The sequence below is a fragment of the Callospermophilus lateralis genome, chromosome 2 (assembly GCF_048772815.1).
Source record: "Callospermophilus lateralis isolate mCalLat2 chromosome 2, mCalLat2.hap1, whole genome shotgun sequence".
In the NCBI taxonomy this organism is placed as follows: Eukaryota; Metazoa; Chordata; class Mammalia; order Rodentia; family Sciuridae; genus Callospermophilus; species Callospermophilus lateralis.
Window position 1 is genome coordinate 145,955,624 of NC_135306.1, and position 22,090 is coordinate 145,977,713.

Below are 22,090 nucleotides of genomic sequence, written 5' to 3' on the forward strand. Positions count from 1 at the left end.
TTTTAATGTATTATTTGTGGTACTGGGGATTGAACCCAGAAGCTCTCTCCCACTGAGCTACATCCCTAATCCTTTTTATTTTGAGACAGGGTCTTACTAAGATGCTCAGGTTGGCCTTGAATTTGTGATCCTCCTGCCTCAGCCTCCAGGGTCACTGGGATTACAAGCCTGTGCCACCACACTCTGTAGGACCTACCTTTTAATGCTGCTTGTAAAGGCACTCTGAATTAAAAATGACTCCTGGGACTGGAAATGTAGCTCAGTGGTAGAGCGCTTGCCTAGCTATGCCTGAGGCCCTAGGTTCATCTCCAGCAGCACAAACAAAACAAAAAGATCTCCAGCAGCACCCAAAAAAAAAAAAAAAAAAAAAAAGAGCTCCTAGGGGAAAAAATATTTTTAACCCTTCCCCTGAAGTACTGATGTTATTTGGTGTTCACTTTCACACACTTTTGAGTTAAACCTCACCACAAAGCAGTGAGAAAGGTATCATTATATCTCAATTTACATATGAGAAGTCTCATAGGTAGCCTGTGTCCAGGAATTGAAACTCTGGGAATTTTTACTTCAATTCCTTGTTCTATGACTTGCCTATGGCTTCTCTATGAAATACATTGACTAATTTTTGCTTTGGCTCTGCAAATCATACGAATTTTCTTTTGAATCCTGCTTTCCTAGAGGCAATGGGGACAGAGCCAGCTGGACTTTGTTTCCTGGCTATAAAAGACTCCCAAATTATCGGTAGACAGTAAAGCAGTTCTTCACTTTGAAAAGCAGGTGAGCAGGACCCTCCTCCCTTCCCCCACCTGAATTACAAACTGCATTGTATTATCTCTGAGACCTTAGGCTATCTGTAAAATGGGAATAATACTGCCTGCCCAATTTGTAGAGGTGTGAAGACAATCAAATAAACAAGGGATGTAAATACTCCCCATACTTAGTAGGTCGGCTTCCGTTCCTTCTCGAACCACCCGGGTGGGTGCAAGAGTTAATAAACTCTCTGGGAAGTAGGTCACTAATTTCAGCCAGAACCTGACCTCGCTGAAACCTGAAACTATAGGAATGGATAAGTAACACAAGCAGCGCTCCGAGCCTTTCCCTGAAGACCCTCCCTGTAAAATCGACGTGCGAGGCGGGGTGCACAGCCTTCACACACCCCACCACCACGATCAGGGGCGAGGCGCTTGAGGCTGCCGCTTTCAGGCTTCAGGAAAAAAACAAGACCCAGGGGGCGTGCTGACTGGATTCCCGCCCCTCCCGGCACTCCGGCCTCCCGGGTCCCGCCGGGTGGTTTGCGTCTGAAGGCCTCTCTCCTGGGGGCGCGGCGGGCTGTGGGCGTGGCGAGCGCGCCGGCCTTCCTGCTGGGGCGCCCCCGCCGGGCTGCCTGAGGGTGCGGATCGCGCGCGCGGGGGGGGTGCAGAGCGGGCGCGCGCGGGGCAGTCGGGCCCGCGCGGAGCCGCCTCATCCTCGCCCGGGGCCGCGGGCCGCCCGGCCCCTCCCCTCCCCCGCGAGCTGCGCACCGCCGGCCGGCTGACCCAGCAGTCTGCGCCCGCGCCCTTGTCCGCGCGACCTGGCGGCGGGCTCCAGTCGGCGGTCAACATGAGCGGCGGCGGCGACGTGGTGTGCACCGGCTGGCTGAGGAAATCGCCCCCGGAGAAGAAGTTGAGGCGCTATGTGAGTGCGGGCGGCGACCGGGCGCGGCCGCCTTGGGGCGGGCGGGGGGCGTCCCGCGGCCTGCCGAGGGACTGGGGGCTCCCGGATACGCCGCACGCCGCGGACAGGGCGGACCTGGGGCCTCTGGGGGGCGAGGGGCGGCCGGCGCGCCCCGCGGCTCTGGGGCGTGTGGGGCACCTGCACACCTGTCACAGGTGCGCCGCCGAGGGGCGGGGCGGCAGGTTGGGGCGGCAGCTCCTCGTCGGCTAGGCGGGTGTGTTGGCGGCACCTCCCCAGCCAGCCTCCCTGTGAACTCAATACTGTATCGAAGTTTGTATTGATTGTTTTTGGAGAACGAGAGAGTTGACTCCCGGGATCCGGGAACCATGGTAGCCCCCAGAGGATTCAGCCTGCAGGATTGGGGGAGTGGGCGGGAAATGGGGCCGTAAGCTGTGGGGCCGCGCCGCCCGGCCCCACAAAGGGCTAGGCGCCTCACGCCCTCTCCCCTTGCCTTTCTCCGCCCGCCCCCGCCTCCCCCGGGCGGCCGCCTGCTTCCTTCCAGTCCACAGCCGCCGCATCACGGGCAGCGTCAGCGGCATGTGCAGCCCTTGTATTAAGTGACTCATTTGTTTGTCCCCCTTCTTTATTCTGTATGTCTCTCACATACGCCGCCCCCCCCCACCCCGCCCCACGAAGGTGACATTGCAGTTTGGTCCGTGCTAACTGGCCAGGGTTTTGTGTTGTGCAGCCCTGGGCGTCTAGGGCCGGGAGAGATCAAGGTTTTCAGTTGCCAGGTGGTGCTAACCGACAGTGTTTACTGAAATTGCTGGGACAGCCTCTCCCCTCTAGGTGAGAAACTGGCAGCATCTGGGGAAGGTGGTACAGACTGGAGCTGAGCGGTGTAGAGTTCTGGCTCGGCACAACCCAGAGGATGTCTCGCCTAGTGAGGTCAAAGTACAAGAAGGTGCCAGTTACTTAGGCTGAAAGCGGTCCTGGAGTACTCTCGGGAATTTCGAAATGGAAGAAGGTCGCTAAAAAGTGCAAGGTCTTCCATCTTCTCCCTCCTCGCTTCCGTGAATGCCCTTGCTACACTGACTTGTGGGGCTGTACTCTGGGGATCACCCCCACAACCTGGAAGTGAGCTTTTGCTTTCCAGCTGCAGTGCATCAAGGGAGCTCTGAATACACCCTGTCCTCTTGTCCCAGCACCAGGGGCTGACCCCGGGGGAGAAGCTCACCAGTTTCCTGTCTTTACTCCTTAGATCAGAATCAAGGGACTTCTGGCCTCTGGTCTGAGGAAGTGACATTCTGTTTTTCAAAGGAAGTGTTGTTGTTGGGAGTGCTTGTGTCAATGAAATCAGGCTCTTGCTTAGATCATTTGCTGGGGGAAAAAACTAAGGATTTAGCACGTGACTTTTGAAAGGAGGCATGATTTCACATAGTAGGGTGAGGCGGTGTTTTCTTCAGTTTTAAAGCTGATTTTCTGGGGTGCTGATGTAGCCCAAGTATTATAATTACTAAGAAACTTTTTTTTCTTGTTTAGAGGTGGATCCGATCATTAGGCAAATTTAATTTTTTAAATTAGGGGTAAGAAGGAGTAATTTGCTATTAACACTTTTATAATTTTTTTTTTAAAAAAACTTCGTTCTAAAGAACTTCGAATCTACTGTAAAAGTAGATTCCATGCTAGCTAAAGGAATAGAGTGTCCAGTTTAAAAAAAAAAAAAAAAAAAAAGCCATCCTTAATTCTCAAATTAGAACACTACCCTAAAGAACCTTGAAACTTTGGTTTTGAAACAACTTGCAAACAAGTTGACGCAGTATCTATAATGATGACTGTTTCAACTCTATTACCCAGACTCAATGACCCATTTCTTGGGTATTTATTTTTGCTCAAAAACAACTTTAACTTAAAATAACCAAGTTTAAAGGCTTTTGTGTTAAGCATCTTTTCACCCATTGGAATTACCTGACAGCTGGCGTCATATGATGACCTCAGCCTTTCTCTTTCCCCTCTTTCCTGTGGCCCCCCACCCATAAGGCATCTGACCAAACTAGTGATAGCCTTTCTTAAGCTGGGGTGTGATATGTTCCACAAGTACAACCAGAAGCCTCTTTCACTATGGAGTTCAGTTCCTCTTGTTGGAACAGCCAGTCTGGTTAACCCTAAACTTCTGGGGAGCAGCCTGCCTTTACATTTACCTTTAATAATAATAATAATAATTATTATTATTATTATTATTATTTATGCACTCTATTGTAAGTTAGAACTCTGCCAGTTTCCTCAGTTTGTTAGAGGCCCAAATTCATTAGACCCAAACTTGGAAAGAATTATTTCCCAGCTCCATTGCTTCTGCTTCTGATATGCATAATAGACGTGGTATTATAGACTGATAAATAAATCCATTATAAGAATACCTCAGATATATGAGATTAGGGGGAAAGTAATTTATGAAGTACATTTAAATTATTTTTGAAACCCTACTGCATTTAATTTGGGGAGGAGGTAGGTAGAGGGGGAAAGACAACGTGGAAGAAGCTATGGCAGTATTAGAGATTGTTTTTTAAGAATTTTATTTCCTCATTATCCTTTTCTAATTAACCAATCATAAGAAAGTGTAAAGGTCTTTGAGGTATTTGCTGTATTCCCTAGGGGAATTACCAAAAAAGAAAAAAAGACTGGAAAATGCTGAGTTCAGCCCTTGGGGCATCATGATTTGGTTGCACCAGAAGGCTGGTAGACAAAACAACCCTCTCAGTGTGCCTCAATGTGTGTGTGTGTGTGAGGGGGGGGCTCACATGTGTGAATAGGCACAAACATGTACATGTATGTAAAGCTTAAACAGGATTTTCTTAGCAGGAAAACATAACATACACTACAGTATAGTTTTCTGTTAATTTTCACTGTTAAACTATCGTGGGGGGGTGAGATTTGTGGCAGCACTGCCCCCTAGTGGCGAAATTAAAATTTTTGTATCCTGATGAACACCTGCATGAGGTTAACACTAATTTTTTAAAATTTATTGAATGAATTTATTAAATATGCCTGTCCCAGGGACTATATTGGGTTCTAGGAATAAATATTAACCCATTTATTTAGAATTAGCTAATACTTTCCTTCTCCTTCATAAAGAACTGAGGTAATCAAGAAATAGCCCACAACACATTATAACTAAATTTCCAAAATTACCTGTGTCTACATGGTTCCTTTCCTTTTCCTTTCTTCTTAGAGCAGATTAGATGCCCCTTCTCTCTGAGCTAATCCTGCTACCTGTACTTGGAATCATATTCGCTCCTCCCTACTCAAATAATTCTCACACTTTCTGTCATGAATCTAATTTCTCCCCTTCACCTATTCATTTACATTATCATTTAAGCTTAACTTCTTTTAACAGAATTCTCTCTTTGCATTCCACCCCTTCCTACTCAGCTTGCTTTCTGCTTCAGGGCTAAACTTGTTAATGGTTGTTTAAACTGTCTTCATTTCTCCCACCTCCCTCTCAGCCAGCTCTAATCCAAACCTATTTGTCATTTCACCAAAGCTATTCTCAAAAAGGCACCAGTGAAAACACCAGGTCACTATATTCAGAGGATGATGATTCATTGCTCGTTCTAATTAATCTCTTCAGTGCTTGGTTGCAGTTGACCACTCACTCTTGAAACATCTTCCTTTGGTCTTGAGTAACACCATTTTTGTCTGATTTTTCTCCTTTTCTGGCTGCTCTCCATCTCCTATGTTAGGCTGATCTCCTTTAGCCAGGTTGGAACTCCTTTACAGTAACAGTAGCTTTGTGGTTTATGCCCTTGTCAATCTTGTCCATTGTTCTGCCTTCCACTATCATTTGCATTCTGGTCATTATCAAGTTAAATTTCCATCGCAGAGTTTTGTTCTTAACTCCGGACTTGAATATCCAACAGTTAACTGGGCTTTTCTATCTGAGTTTCTCCCAGTTAACGCAAGTTCACCACACCCAAAAACTCTGTTTCCCTCTTCTTCACTTCACTTCTGCTTAGTAAATGGTGCCACTGATGATGCTTGCTCAAATGAGAAACTTGAGAATCATCCTTGACTCTCTGTCAACCCACTGTTCCACATCTAATCCTTCACCAAAATCTATTAGTGCTATCATCTAAATAAATATATTTTGCTTTATACTTCTCCATCCCCATTGTCAAGACTCTTAAGATTAGCATTTTATTAGCTATTTGTTGGACCATATTCTGTGCCATGCACTGTATCTAGACCATTATTTCTTTTTTTAATTTTTTTTTAAATTTAGAGATAGGTTCTTGCAAAGTTGCTGATGCTGGCCTTGAACTTGTGATCTTCCTGCCTTGGCATCCCAAGTAGTTGGGATTACAGTGCCTCAGCCTAGACCATCGATTTCTTAATTTAATTCTTTTAGCCCTATGAGAAGGGAAGTGACTTGCCCAAAGTTGTCTAACTTTGTCTCAAAGACTAAGGTTTTTTAAGAAACATTTTATTTTTAGGTAATTATAGATAAACATCTGGTTATAAGAAATAGTAACGAAAGATCCATATACCTTTTACCCAGTTTTTCCTAATGGTAACATCTTACAAAAATCTTATAGAATATCACAATCAGGATATTGACAATGATTCAGTTGCAATATAGAACATATCTATCATTATAGGATCCCTTGCACTTCTGTTCTTTGTTTTTTTTTTTTGTTTGTTTGTTTTGTTTTGTTTTTTGTTTTGTTTTTTGATACTGAGGATTGAACCAGGGGTGCTTTACCACTGGGCTATATCACCAGTCCTTTTTATTTCGAGACAGTGTTTTCATAAGATGCTAAGGGTTTTGCTAAGTTGCTGAGGTTGGCCTCAAACTTTCGGTCCTCCTGCCTTAGCCTCCCAAGTCACTGGGATTACTATCATGGCCACAGTGTCCAGCATCCTTATGTTGGACTTTTTATAGTCACATCCATTATTATCCCCTTCCCACCACATTCTTAGCCCATGACAACCACTGGTCTGCTTTCCATTTTTATAATTTTATCATTTGTGAGTAACATATAGGCAAACAGATCTATATAGTATATAACATTTGAGAATTGGCTTTTTAAAAAAATTTCATTATAATTCTTTGGAGATTCATCCAAGTTGTTGCATATATCAACAATTTTTTATTGCTAAGTAGTATTCCATGGCATAGATATATCACAGTTAATTTAACTACTTTTTCATTAGTTTTAATCTATATTTCCCTTATAGGCAATGATGTTGAACATCTTTTCGTATGATTATTTGCCATCTGTGTATCTTCTTTGGTCAAAATTGCTCTTCTTTTGTCAATTATTTTTATATGGATTGTTTTTTAATACTATTGAGTGTTTTGTTTTTGTTTTGTTTGTTTTTTTCCTGGTGGTACCAGGGATTGAACTCAGGGGCACTTAACCACTGAGTCACATCCCCAGCCCTATTTTGTATTTTATTTAGAGACAGGGTCTCACTGAATTGCTTAGTGCCTCACAATCCTCCCGCCTCAATCTCCCAAGCCACTGGGATTACAGGTGTGCACGACCATGAATTTTGAGTTATTTTTATCTTCAAAATACTAGTCCTTTTTTGAATACATGGTGCATATAGTTTCTCCCAGTCTATAGCTGTCTTTGTATCTAATTATTAGGATCTTTTGAAGTTTTTTTATTTGAATGAAGTCTGGCTTATCAATTCTTTCTGTGTGTGTGTTCACACATACATTTTACCAGGGATGGAGTCCAGGGCCTTGTCCATGCTATGCAAGCACTCTTATCACTGAACTATATCCCTGCCCTTTAAAATTTTTTTAAATTGGGCTGGGGATGTGGCTCAAGCGGTAGTAGCGCACTCACCTGGCATGCGTGCGGCCTGGGTTCGATCCTCAGCACCACATACAAAGATGTTGTGTCCGACGAAAACTAAAAAAAAATAAAAAATTAAAATTAAAATTCTCTCTCTCTCTCTCTCTCTCTCTCTCAAATTTTTTTTAAATCTCTTTTTCTTTTGACAAAGGGCTTTGAGCTTGCATTCCTTCTACTTCAGCCTCCCAAATATCTGAGTGTGTGCCTCCATGCCCAGCTCTTCTGTTTTTTTCCTGAACGTTTTATACTTTTCCTTTAAGCCCATGATCTGCTTTGAGTTAATTCTTATATAAGATGTGAGATTTGGAATAGAGGTGTTTTGTTTTATTGGCTAATGGATGCCCAAACTTTCTAGCACCATTTGTTGACAAAGATCATTCTTCTTCCATTGGATGGTTTTTCACCTTCGTCAAAAATCAGTTGGCCATGTTTGTGTGGGTCTGTTTTTTGTAACTTAACTATATGCTAGGTCTTGGAATCTACTGGACTAGATGTACTTTATTCTCTCTGTCTGTCTCTCTTTCTCTATCTCTTGTTTTTCCCCCCAGTGCTGGGGATTGAACTCAGGACCTCACATATGCTAGTCAAGTGCTCTATTGAGCTACATCCCCAGCCATTTAAAATTTTATTTTGAGATAGTGTCTTGCTAAATTGCCCAGGCTGGTCGCCCCAAATTTGCTGTCCACCTGCCTCAACCTCTCAAATCTCTGTAATTACAGGTGTGTACCATAATGCCTGGCTCCCTAATTTTTTTTAATTGACACAAAGAAATCACATACATATGTGGAGTACCATGTGGTTTTTTTAAATTCATGTGTACATTGTGTAATATTCAAGTCAGGGTAAATAAACATATCTAAATCCTCAAATAATTATCATTTCTTTTTTTAGGGTATACTGGGGATTGAACTCAATCTGGGTTCTTTGAACTCAAAAGTGGGCACTCAACTTCTGAGCCACATCCCCAGCCCTATTTTTAAATTTTATTTAGAGAAAGGGCCTCACTCAGTTCCTTAGTGCCTTGCTCTTGCTGAGCTGGATTTGAATTTGCAGTCCTCTTGCCTCAGCCTCCTGAGCCACTGGGATTACAGGCCAGTGCCACTGTACCTGGCTAATTACCATTTCTTTTTGGTTAAAACATTCACAATCCTTTCTTCTAGCTTTTTAAAAGTATACAGTACATTATCATTATCTATAGTCATACTACTGTGCAACAGAACACTTAATTTTTTTTTTTTTTTAGAGAGAAAGAGGATTTCAATATTTATTTTTCAGTTTTCGGCGGACGCAACATCTTTGTATGTGGTGCTGAGGATCGAACCCAGGCCGCACACATGCCAGGCGAACACGCTACCACTTGAGCCACATCCCCAGCCCAGAACACTTAATTTTTTTCAAAGTATTTTTACTATTCTGCACCCTTTGCCTTTAATACACATTTTAAATAATCTTGTTTATGTCTAAAAGAAAATCTTTCTGGGATTTTGATAGGAATTGCACTAAAACTATCAGTTTCATAGGAAATGACATCCTTACTATGTTAAGATTTCTAATTCAAGAATTTACATTTATATCTTCCTTGACTTCTTCATCAGTCTTGTATGAGTTAAAACATATAAATCCTGTATATGTTTTCATATTTTGCTATATTTCCATCTAAGAATTTCTCTGTCTCTTCGGTACTGGGGATTGAACTCAGGGGTACTGGACAAATGAGCCACCTGCCAGCCCTATTTTGCATTTTATTTAGAGACAGGGTCTCACTGAGTTGCTTAGCACCTTTCTTTTGCTGAGGCTACCTTTGAACTCCCAATCCTCTTGTCTCACCCTGCTGAGCTTCTAGGATTAAGGGCATGCACCACTGTATTTCTCTTTTTTAAAGAAGCCATAACGGAATTTTTCCTTTGTATTTTTAATTTTATTGTTTATATGTCCATGCTAAGATATGGAAATATAATTGATTTGGGGGTTTTCATTTTCTATCTTATGATCTGAATTATTCTAGGATTTTTGTTTCAGGGGGATTCATTGGGATTGTTCTGTATAGATTGAATTAAATCAGCTTTCTATTATTATAACAAATACCTGAGATAATCACTTTATAAAGAGAAAAGTTTTGTCTTAGCTCACAGTGTGTTGTTAGTTGGCCTCATTGCTTTGGGCCTGTAGTGATGCAGCACATCATGTCCAGAGCACGTGATGGAGGAATCCCATTCACTTCATGGCCTGGAATGAAAAAAGTAAGAGGAAAGATCCGAAGTCTCAATATTCCCTTCAAGGACACATACCCACAATGACCAGACTTCCTAGTAGGCCCCCCTTCTAAAAATTTCCAGCGTCTCCCAATCATGCCAACCTGGGGACTAAGCCTTTAATACATGGACTGTTAGGGAACCTTTGAGATCCAAACTATAGCCTAGATAATCTTTCATTTGCAAATGAGGGCAGTCTATCTGTCTTTCCAGTTTTTATAACTTTTGTTTTCTTGTCTATTGTACTGACTAGATCTTCCATTACAATGTTGAGTAACTGTTGAGAGTAGGAATCCTTGCCTCAATCCCAGTCTCAGGAGGAAATCATTTAGTCTTTTACCATTAAGTACAACATTAGCTGTAGGGTTTTTGTAAATGCTCTCTATCAGTTGCAGAAGTTACCCCTCTATTTTTCTGAGAGTCTTTGTCATCAGTAGGTGTAGAATTTTGTCAAGTACTTGTTTTCTATCAATTGATATGATCATGCAATATTTATGTCTGTTAATATGGTGATATGCACTGATAGAGTTTGAAATATTCAAACAATTAAATATCTGGAATGAGCTCTAGTTGTTTGTAGTGTATAGTTATTTTTATACATTGCTGAATTGTTTGCTAATATTTTGTTAACATTTTTTTTTATTATTTTAAGATTTTTGTGTCTGTAGTCATGATATTATCCTATGGATTTCTTTGTCATCATCTTCCTCCTCCTCTTCTTCCTCCTCTTCCTCCTCCTCCTCCTCTTCTTCCTCCTCTTCTTTTTCTTCTTCTTCCTCTTCTTCCTCCTCTTCCTCCTCTTCTTTTTTTTTGGATTTAAACCCAGAAATACTTTACCACTGAGCTATATCCCCTCCAGCCCTTTTTGTTTTTTATTTTGAGGCAGGGTCTCACTAAGTTGCTGGCCTCAAATTTGTAATCCTCCTACCTTGGTCTCCCAAGTCACTGGGATTACAGGCATGCACCACATACCTGGCTTACAAACCATTTTTAATGTCTCTGCACACACTGTATAGGTCCTTGCCACCTAGTCTCCACTTAATGCTTCCTTTGCCTGGAAAGCCTTCTTCTTTTGGCTTATTTCTTTTTAGTCAGGGGCCACCTTTCCATTAAGTGTTTTATTTTTCTTTCTTGTAGTCCCAGAACTTGGGTACTAGATACATGATTATTTGATAAATTATTGAACTAAATTATATTTTTATCTTCACATTCTCTATTAAATTAACATTCAATGTTAATTAATTACCTATAATTCCATTAATGGAATTATAGGTAATTTTTATTTATACCTTTATAATGTCCAGATTTTCTTATGATGAGCAGACTTTTAAAATTTACTAATTTTTCTAAGTTTTAGAAATTTTAATGAGTAACCTGATTGCAATGGATTAAGGTTTTTTGTCTACCTCCCTCCCCAAAATTCAGATGTTGTTATCCTAATCTCAAAGTTATGATGTGAGGGCATTGGGCCTTTGGGAAGTGACTAGGTCATGAGGTTAGAGTTCTTACAGATGAAATTAGTGCCTCTATAAAAGAGGTCCCTGTAAAAACCATTTTGAGTTGACTGGGCCATCAGCAGCTTGATGGGAGGAGTGGCCTCTAAAGCTTGTAAGAACACATGGATTGATAAGAAGAGAGGCAGAGGGAGGTCTTCAGAAACCAGAGTGTGTTTGAAGTTGTTTGTAGACCATCTGGTATCAATTCCTGGTACAGATAAACAAATGGAAATTTCTTTTAGCAGCTTTCTGTTCTTTGGTCCTAATCTCTGGACTGACTCCTTGATTGTGTTCACACGTTAAAGAGATTACTTTAACCCAGTGCCATTCTCCTGAGCTTTTTGTCACTAACATTTGATCATAACTCTTCATTTGAGCTGTGCATGGACTCCTGTAATCCCAGAAACATGGGAGGCTGAGATAGGAGGATGGCAAATTTGAGGCTACCCTCACTGGGACCCTGTCTCAAAATAAAAAAAAAAGAGGATGTTGGGAATGGTTAAGTGCCCCTGGGTTCAATACCCAGTATCCCCTAATCTCATGTGAAAAGCAACCCACATATTCACCAGTAGATGAATGTATAAACAAAATGTGATATTTACATGCAATAGAATATTATTCAGCCTTTAAAGAAAAGAAATTGTCACCAGGCTTGGTGGCACACCCCTGTAATCCTAGCTACTCAGAGGACTGAGGCAGGAAGATTATAAATTCAAGGCCAACTGGAGCTATGGTATTCAAAATAAAAAATAAAGGGTTGGATATGTAGCTCAGTGATAGAACATATCTGGGTTCAATCCCTGGTACTTCCAAAGAAAAGGATGAAGAAAACATTGATATATGGACATGCTACAACATAAACCTTGATGATATTATGCTAAGTAAAATAAGCCAGTTCACAAAGGACAACTAGTGTATGTTTCCACTCTTCTGAGACATCTAGAGTAGTCTAATTCATAGAAACAGAAGTTAGAATGGGGATTATTAGGGACTAAGGATAAGGGGCAGTGGGGAACTATTGTCCAGTGGGTGCAGAGTTTCAGTTTTGCAAGATGAAAGTTCTGGCTATGGATGATTGTGGTGGTGGCAGAACATTGCGAATGAACTTAGTACCGCTGAACTATACACTTAAAAATGGTTAAGATGGTAAATTCTATATCCTTAGTATTTTACCACTATTTTTTTTTAAATCTCTTTATTTAGTAAAGGTCAGTAATCAGTCTTGCTAATAAGTCCAACCTAAGAGAAAAGACAGATGGAATCTCCACAGTCTTGCATGATTGTGGAAAATTCTCTCAGCAATGTCAAAGGACCAAAGGCACTGAAGTCACACAAATCAGAAAAGCATGCCTGCTACTTCACTAAATGAAATAACTCTGGTGTTTCTATCTTTGGCTGAACTTTCTTTAGCTAGAAGGGGATGGTGGAATATTGTAACCTGCAGTTTATGAGAAGTGCAAGTTCCCAAGTGGGCTTTTGCCTGCATCCACATTAATTTTGTGAGGTTTTTCTAGAGAATGTGTTGTATCTTTTCCCTTCCTAAAGGAATAAGTCTATACTCAAGAAATTTACAGACTAGGGAGATTAGCAGTGCACATGTGAAAGAAAATAACACCCTTATGTGGAGTTATGTGATCTAGGCAGTGAGTTGTGTGAAGGCCAGAGCTCTGTGTATGGAAGAAGATAGAGAAGCTTCCTTGAATAGGAGGTGGGGACCTGAACTGGACTCAGAAGATTAGTACTATGGCATGTGGAGTGGGAAAGAAGTGGTGCACAGGGGATGTGGGGGGATAGTAAACATACAATGGAGGAGCCTAGAGTTGAAAGCTGAAAGAACTTTGAGAGATAAGTAGAGAGCTGAGGGGACAGTCCACAAAAGGCCTTGGAAAGTAGGATTACATTCACTGATGAAGAGCATCACTCACCAAGTCTTTGCCTCACAGATCGCCACTCCTTCAACAGGAAATGTCAGTGTTATGTTGACAGTGTTTATCTTCAGAAGACCTCTCTCTTTGTTTCAAGGGCTTTTGGGTTCCTTGAGCCAAATGCTTAATTCTCTGATCTTTCTTGACTGTTAAAGTGGAATAATGCTTATTTCACTGAATTTGAAAATATACTAGGATAGTGTATGAAATAAATCATAGTACAATGTCCAGCTCAGGCTAAGTATTTAGTATTGGGGAAGGTGGCAATAGTGTTGATTTATGCTTTTTAAACCTTTAACAGGAACTCTGAACAGGAACATGGGTGTCTTTGCATTCTTTCAACTTTGGGCCAGTCTAGAGTTTACAATGCCAGAATGTAAGTGAAATTCCCAAGCTAGATAATATATTAAGCTCTAGAGTTAAGTTTTCCTGAAAGGAACATCTCAATGTCCTCTGATCTCAGGGAAAGGAAATTAAGCTGCACAGTGATTTGTCTGAAGCTATGACTTTAGCCAGTCAATGGGAAATTTATGTGTGCTGGGAGATGTCAAGATCAGTGAGTGAGATCCTGGGCCCGTGTTTGAGAGTGGTTTAAAATGCAAAAACTTCCCTGAAAGTGGTAACTCTTCAAACTCAGCTCAGAGATCCTCCCCTACAGCCCCTCCAAAGAGAGCCCACATCTGGACTTGCTTCTATGGCACTTTTTTTTCTTTCTTTTTAAAATATTTTTTAGTTGTAGATGGACACAATATCTTCATTTTGCTTAATTTTTTTATTTGATACTAGAGATCAAACCCAGTGCCTCATGTGTGCTAAGCAAGCACTCTACCACTGAGCCACAATCTCAGCCCTCCATGGCACTTTTTTTTTTTCTGCCTCTAGTTTGACATTCTCACACTGGATTTGTTATTTTCCCTTTGCTAGTTTCTGAGCACTTTTCACAGGAGTGTAAGCATCTCACTTAGAGCTTGGTGCAAGTCTGATGCCACTGGTCAGGTACCAGCTATAAGCAAGATACTTTGCAAGTCATTGTTGTTTCTTTTCTTTTTTTTAATATTTATTTAGTTGTAGATGGACACAATATCTTTATTCATTTTTATGTGATGCTGAGAGTCGAACCCAGGGCCTCACACATACAAAGCAGGTGCTCTACCACTGAACTACAGCCCCAGCCCCACTGTTGTTTCTTTATTGTAACTAACTCTCCTCCCTCTTGGTTATTGTTTTTTTTTGTTGTTTTGTTTTTGTTTTCTGCAGGGGGCATACTAGGATTGAACCCAGGGGCACTCTGCCACTGAGCTACGTCCTAGCCCTCCTCCCATTTTTGTGTTTGCTTCTTTTAATTTACTACTTAAAATGTATCAAAGTGATCAATTAGGGTATTTTTGAGTAATGTGAACTCATATATTTAAACATTTTCACTGTTTTTTTAAATATTTGCTTTCCTTATTACAGTTCAAATTGTCCTATTTTTAGCCAATGAGAGAGAATACAAGTTGGTGTTTAGATCCATCCTATTGACATGGCACTGCTAGTCTTGATAGCTTCTTTATTATCTGGTATGACAAGATGTACCAGGTTTATCTTGTACGTTTCCTGATCCAGACCTGGAATTAGCCATTTCCTCAAATAGTCCTGGTTTCTTTCAATAAAAATTGTATAGAAACCCAGTAAGGGCACTAAGGGCTAATTTGCTGTTGGGTTGGTCACACATTTATTATTTACATAATTATAATCAACATGAACTGTTGTTTTATAATTTGCTTCTTTTTCCATAAACTGTCATTATGAATATTTTCATTTACTTTCATGTAATATTTTTCCAATTTTTAATTTAAAATTTTTGAAGATAAAGAAGAATAAGAAAAGTAAAGAAAATGATATAACAAATAATAGATGTGCTTGGTTTCAAACATTATCAAGATTTCATCACATTTGTTTTTCTTTTTTTCCTCTTTGCTGGAATATTTTAAAGCAAATCCTAGACATGTACATAAGTCTTATAAGTATCATTTGAATGACTGTGCTATTCCTTATGTTAACATCCCCCGGGTTAGACAAGACACCTATGTTATTTCCAGTTATTCAATACGTGCCTAGTGTGTCATACAGGTGGCACATCTTCTGAACTTCACCCAAACTGATGAGCCATAACATGTAGGTTTCCTTACACAGTTTAAATTTCTTTTTTATTTTAAGGCAATTTCTCACTGAGTTATTGAGACTGGCCTCAGACTTGCGATCCTTCTGCCTCAGCTTCCTGAGTCAGTGGGGTTATAGGCATGTGCCACTGCACCCAACTTGTTGCTTTGATCTTTTCAATATAACTTTCTACAGAGTAGAAAATGAGTATAGGTTAATGCATTTATACTTTTTTTTGGATACAAACAGAGGCTACAATATATTGAAGTTAAAACCTGTTAGAAATCTACCTAAAGATACTGTTATTAACAAATGGTAAGAGTCTATCACATACATGGTATTCCACTCAGCATTTTGGGGAAGCAGCTTGAATCATAATGTTAGCAATATACACCATACAGATGGCAAAGACCATAGTGGGAGTCCAGCTGGGATGGGTCTAGTGTAGTCAATGAGTACAAAGTCATAAGACCTTTGTTTGAATTTTACTTACTGGATAATCTTTCATTTCACCTTTCTTTTTTTTTTTCTTTTAAGAGAGAGGAGAGAGAGAGAGAGAGAGAGAATTTTTTAATATTTATTTATTTTAGTTCTCGGTGGACACAACATCTTTGTTTGTATGTGGTGCTGAGGATCGAACCCGGGCCGCACGCATGCCAGGCGAGCGCGCTACCGCTTGAGCCACATCCCCAGCCCCTCATTTCACCTTTCTGTACTCATTTGCTCATAAGCTCTTGGGACTCAGTTGTTTGTTACCTTGTGGTAGCCTTTCTGGTCCTGCCCATCAGAATGAGTTATGGAAATGCTTGAATCTCTTGTGTTACTGTTCTGCCTTGATGTCACTCAGTAACTGTTGGCTTGTGCTTCCCTCTGGACCAGGAGATTCTAGAGTGCATGGGGTTCTTTGTTCATCTGTAACCTTGGTACATGAAACATAGAAAGTTATTGATTGACTAGTACTTTATATACTTTTTTTTTTAAAAGAGAGAGAGAGAGAGGGAGAGAGAGAGAGAGAGAGAGAGAGAATTTTTAATATTTATTTTTTAGTTTTCGGTGGACACAACATCTTTGTTTGTATGTGGTGTTGAGGATCGAACCCGGGCCGCACGCATGCCAGGCAAGCGCGCTACCGCTTGAGCCACATCCCCAGCCACTTTATATACTTTTAAGTATTAAACAAGGATTGATTTTATTTCCTTGGAGAAGAAAGAGCATGAGCTAAAATTGAGTTGAAAAGCTTACTGTTTTAAGCTTTTCAACTCAAGGTTTTGGGACCCTTCATAGTTTAAACTTCATTCCTGTAATAAGGCTACTGGGAACACAGAAGATCACAAAAAAGCAAATGACAGTATTAAAATGCTGAGAGGAATGCCATGTATATGATAGACTCTTACCATTTGTTAATAACAGTATCTTCAGGTAGATTTCTAACAGGTTTTAACTTCAACATATTGTAGCCTCTGTTGGTATCCGAAAAAAAGTATAAATGCATTAACCTAAACTCAATGAACAGCATGGCTACCAAGGCACATAAACATTGTAGTGTATTTCCTACTCTTGTTTTTCTGTAGCTATATGTGCTACACAGAATGAGACTGTACCACCCTTTGTATACCTTTTTAAAAATTTTTATCTATTTGGTACTGGGAATTGAGTCCAGAGGCACTGTACCATTGAGCTATATTTCCAGCCCTTTTATTTTTTATTTTGAGAAAGAGTCCTGCCAATTTGCCCAGATAGCTTTTGAACTTGAAATCTTCATGCCTCAGCCTACCAAGTCTCTGGGATTACAGGTATGCACCACCATACCAATTACCCTTTGTGTCTTAAGTTTATATATGGAGAATATTTCCTTGTGTTACAAAATATTCTTCTAAGATATGGCTTTTAATAATTACTTAAGGGATTGGTATAACACAAAGCTTCTCAAGTATGTGTAATGCAAGAATACTTTAGACATTTTCACAAGTTCTTGATTTTTATTATTTTACCAAAATATGTATAAGCAAAAATTATGAGTTGTAAATAAGTAAGACAACTATAGATTTACAAATTAAATATAAAACTTCAAAACCAATGTAATTTACATTAACACAAGATATTTTGCTGAAACTAAATTGGTGCTTAAAATGTGAATATGGCACTTATTCTTTTGGGACCTGTTTGTTCTCTCTGTCCCATTCTTCTTGTTTGAACTGCAGTGAAACATAGAGCAAGCCATTTGGTTTTTAATTAGTATGCCTATGGTAATTATACATTATGACCTCTGTCTTTTCTAGTTTTTGTGCATGAAAATTAAAGAACTTGGTACTTGGTATCATTAAAATTTAAAATGCAGTGCTGGCAATCAAGGAACAGCATTCACTTCTAAGTTGATCATTCACATACTCAAATATTCCTTATAAATTTTAAAATTCACCCTTAAGATAAAGACTTCAAGACTGAAAAAAAAAATATGAAGTGGATTTGCAGATCCCTGAGGATATGTTCTCTGGATCCTATTTTGAAAAAAACTCAAATATCTGTAAAAATCATAGGCTCTGAGGTTAGCCCTGGATTGGAATCCAAATTAATCCTCCCATGTGCTTTGTGGGCTTGAACAAGTTAATCTCTCTGAGCTTTAAATTCCTATTTTGTAAGATGGAGATAATGGTCATTTTAATCAGTTAATTGAATAGTTGTAGCTTAAAGGGATACAAACATGAATCATTTTGTTGTTCTCCAGTCAGAATTTGCAACTATGCTTTCTGAAAGTCTCTCTTCTCCTATAGAGGATAGATCCTTTGATGATACCTTGGGCAGAGTCTGTAACCAACTGTCACTCTGGGTTATTGAAAGTCCACCTTTTAAAATTTTGTCTCATCAGGCATGCTGGCACCTGGAGGCAAGAGAATCGCAAATTGAAGGCCAGCCTCAGCAATTTACTGAGGCTTAAAATAAGAAATGAAGAGGACTGAGGATATAGCTCAGTGGTAGAGCACCTTTGGGTTTAATCCCCAGTACCAACAAAAATAAGTAAAAATAAAAATAAAAATTTCAGTGTATCCTGTTGCTGGCCAGACTAGTGACTCTGGGGATACGAAACATAGTGTCTCCCTGGTATTTCTTCCCTGTACCTTTCTAGGTTCCAGTTGTTCAGGTGTGTACGGTTGGGCAAAAGGGTAAGGAACAAGAATAAATGTCACTTAACTGGCTGCTGTTGAGGTCTTCTTGATAGCGTTTACTGGTTGTCTGACCAGCACTGCCTGTATGTATATACTCCTAACATTTCTAAATTGTTGTTTTTCCTCTTCCTCCTTTTCCTCCTCCTACCAGGAATTGAACCCATTGAGCCACATCCCCAGCTCCTTTTTATTTATTTTTTTATTTTGAGACAGGGTCTCACTGAGTTGCTTAGGGCCTCACTAGGTTGCTGAGGCTGGTCTTGAATTTGTGATTCTCCTGCCTCAGCCTCCCAAGTTGTTGAAGTTACAGGCGTGCGCCACCATGCCTGGCTTGTAAATTTCTTTTGGGGATGGAATTCTCATTGAGTGGTCTACTATCCTGGAGAAAAAAATTGGAATTAAGTTCTTTCAGTCTCTTTCAGGCTGTCCCTTCCCTAATTTACTTCCCTCCTCCCCCAGCTAGGATACCTTTGCTTATTGTACAGTCCTCTGGTGGGAAACTAGCGAGAGAGCTTAAGGCCAGCACTTTCCATGGGAATGTTTGACCCAGGGTACTCGTATGCATGTCAGACAGTGGGGTAACTGCATTGCTGCCACTTCTTGCTTATTTCCCCTTCCTCTGTCCAGATTGGTACAGGGCGTCTCTAAGTCAGCTGCCTAAGTGGATATTTACCAGGTATTACAGTCTTTAAAAGTTCTTGCCTCAATCCTTTGCTTCCTTTCTTCTTTTTTTCTTTTATTTTTTTCACCCCTAATCTCTGTAACCAATTATCTTAGAATCCACTAAGTCAAGTGGTCCAAGATTCCCACTCCCCATCCTTTCCTTTTGTAGACTGTGGCTGGAGAAGACCACACAGGGACACATATGGTGGTTTAGTTAGAAGACCTTATAGTATAACTTCTTTAAAAGTCCTTGAATTAGCCTGGATCCACTTACTGATTGTTCTCTTTACCTTGTGGGAACTCACCTCTGCTCTGTCTTTATCTGTGGGTTCTATTTATCAATTGTGGGGCAACTGTGAAAGTCACACTCGGTTCACTCTAGCATAATTACCTTGTAGGTTGCTTTGATATCACACATCATAATGGCAGGCATGTAGGAAGCAATCACTAATTGGTAACTTAAAGTTATTGCAGTGCCATCTTTATTTGACTCTTCTTTGTTCTTGAATATTTAGGTACTTCGCTGTCTTGGGCCTCATACATACTAAGCACGAGCTCTACTACTGAGCTCTACTACTGAGCTACCCCTCTAGCCCTCCACAATTTTAAATAATGTTGTCATAGTCTTTGGAGCAAAGACTTTTATCCTTAGGATGATTTTTTAATCCTAAGGGTACACTTATTCATAAGGCTTTTGATACATCATACCAAAATTGACTCAGAAAATATAGATTTGATTTCCATGATTATTCTTTGATACAAGACTTTATAACTTTTAAAAATACTTGAAAATTTGATGTGGATTTCTGTGATTGCCTCTGAGTTTGAATACATTTTCATGTATTAGCTACTCATTTTTTTAAACGAATTCCTTGTTCAAATGTTGGATACTTTACAATATAAATAGCTAAAGTAGTTGGAAAGACTGAGTAGCTTCAGGTGTTGTAAAAAGAAGACTTGGAACCAGTAGGGATAATGACTGACCTGGCCAGATGTTCCTGTTACTTTAGTGGTTCTCTTTTGAAACCTTTTCAGTCGTGATTCCTAAGTTTTCCCCCATGTAGCATCTTAGTTTAGTTTCAGGGCCTACCTCAAATGTCACCTGCTTTGTGGTGCTTCCTGATTTCTCCTGAGGCAGATCTGTCCTCCTATAATATCCTGCCAGGCCTCTGTAAAGATCTTGTGATACTGCAGTATGACTGTTTTTAGAGGTCTCTCCCTGTAGTTACATGGATTCCTCAAGGATACCAGTTTTTCTTTTCTGACCTCGTGTGTGGCACCTAAGGAGATAGGCACTTCAAGTAGGAGATAAGGTTGTGGCAAGTGTTGCAAGCAAGTGGTATTGAGTGATTAATTCCACCTAGAGTGGGGCACTATTGCACTGGGGGGAAGCTCCTTTGAACATGACAACTGGGCTGGAGAGAGTTTCATCAATAAATGGGAAGAGACTGTTTGGAATAATGAGAACAGCTTAACTAAAGGCCTAAAGGTGTGGGCACACAAATGTCAAGCAAAAGGTGTATGAATGGACAATGAGCCTCAGGCAACATCCTTTGGTTTCCCCAGGACCGGCTTCATTACCTCTGTTTACCATAATCCTTTTGCTTTGTCTGAAATATCTTCTTTCTCCCTGACTGCTTGTATTCTATTAGTTACTCCCAAAATACATGCACTAAGAGAAAAAAGCAAAAAGTTGGGTTCATGAATAACTCCAAGTGGCACCGTGAGAGTGTTAGTTCCACACTGAAAAGCTAGGCTAGGGAATAATGCCTTATTCAAATTCCTTTTGGAGTACTCCAGTTCTTCCTAAGATCTGAAGCATTTTCTCTTACAGCATTTGTAGATATAATAGATATTACCAACAACCAGAAATGCTACAATGTATTTAGTCACCTGTGATGAGATAATGGTTTCTTTCAAACCAGGACTAGCCAAAGAAAATAATTTTATATTTTTCTATAACTGATCTACTACTTCTTTCTCAGTTCTCATCTGCTATCCTAGTTATTTTTGCTTCGTGATAAATCTTTGGGCATGATAAAACATGCTTGAAACTTAGTGGCATAAAACAACTATTTTGCTCACAGATTCTGTGGGTCAGGAATTTGAACAGAGCACCACAGGAATGTAATCATGCTCCCCAGTGTCTGGTGCCTAACTGGAAAGGCTTGAATGACTTGGGTTGACTTGACTGCTAGGAGCTGGAGTCTTCTTTCTTTACTCATAACCTGTCAACAGAGGTGAGGTGGTTCAAGGGCTGTGCTCACCTGGGGCTGTCAAATGGAGTACCTATAAATAGCCTCACATACAGCCTAGACTCTCTGAAAATTTGCAGTCTCTAATCAGACAGCTTTCCTTCATGGTGGCTCAGGGGCTCCAAGGGTGAATAGTGGCCAGGATGGAAGCTTCATGGCATTTCAAAATTACCTGGGCTTAAAAGTCACATATTGTTACTTTTGCCACACGTTTTTGGATAAAGGAGTCACAAATCTAGTTGGATTAAAGGGAGTCTAGACTTCCAACCTCTTGGTAGGTTGTCAAAGAATTTGTGGTCTTTTTAAAAGAACTTCTACAATATTTATTCTTCAGGATAAACAGTCTATTTTGGGGGGGAGCGGGTACTGGAGATTGAATCCAGTGGCATTCTGTCACTGAGTTACATCCCCATCCCTTTTTATTTTTATTTTGATATAGTGTCTTGCTAAATTTCCTAATCTGGCCTCAAACTTGTGATTCTCCTGCCTCAGCCTTCACACCCATTGTGAATTTCCTCTAAATCATTTTAAAGTTCAACTTCCTAATCAGGCTTTTTGAGAAAATATTTTATCTTTCGGAGTTTTGCCCACTTCCCTCTCTTTACCTCCAAATCTTCTTTGGTTGGGGCATTATTTATCTCCAAATCCTCATCAACCAAGAACAGTATCTGGCAGACAA

At 40.3% G+C, this 22,090-nt stretch overlaps 1 protein-coding gene across 1 annotated transcript in view; it reads left to right on the plus strand.

Moving 5' to 3' along the window:
- The first annotated feature begins 1,467 nt into the window (after positions 1 to 1,467).
- Positions 1,468 to 22,090, plus strand: part of Gab2 (GRB2 associated binding protein 2) — a 181,312-nt gene continuing 160,689 nt past the window's right edge. Inside the window, exon 1 of the mRNA XM_076846583.2 lies at positions 1,468 to 1,671. Within this exon, the coding sequence (XP_076702698.2) occupies positions 1,597 to 1,671 (75 nt within the window). The 5' untranslated portion in view covers positions 1,468 to 1,596. The remainder of the gene's footprint in view (positions 1,672 to 22,090) is intronic.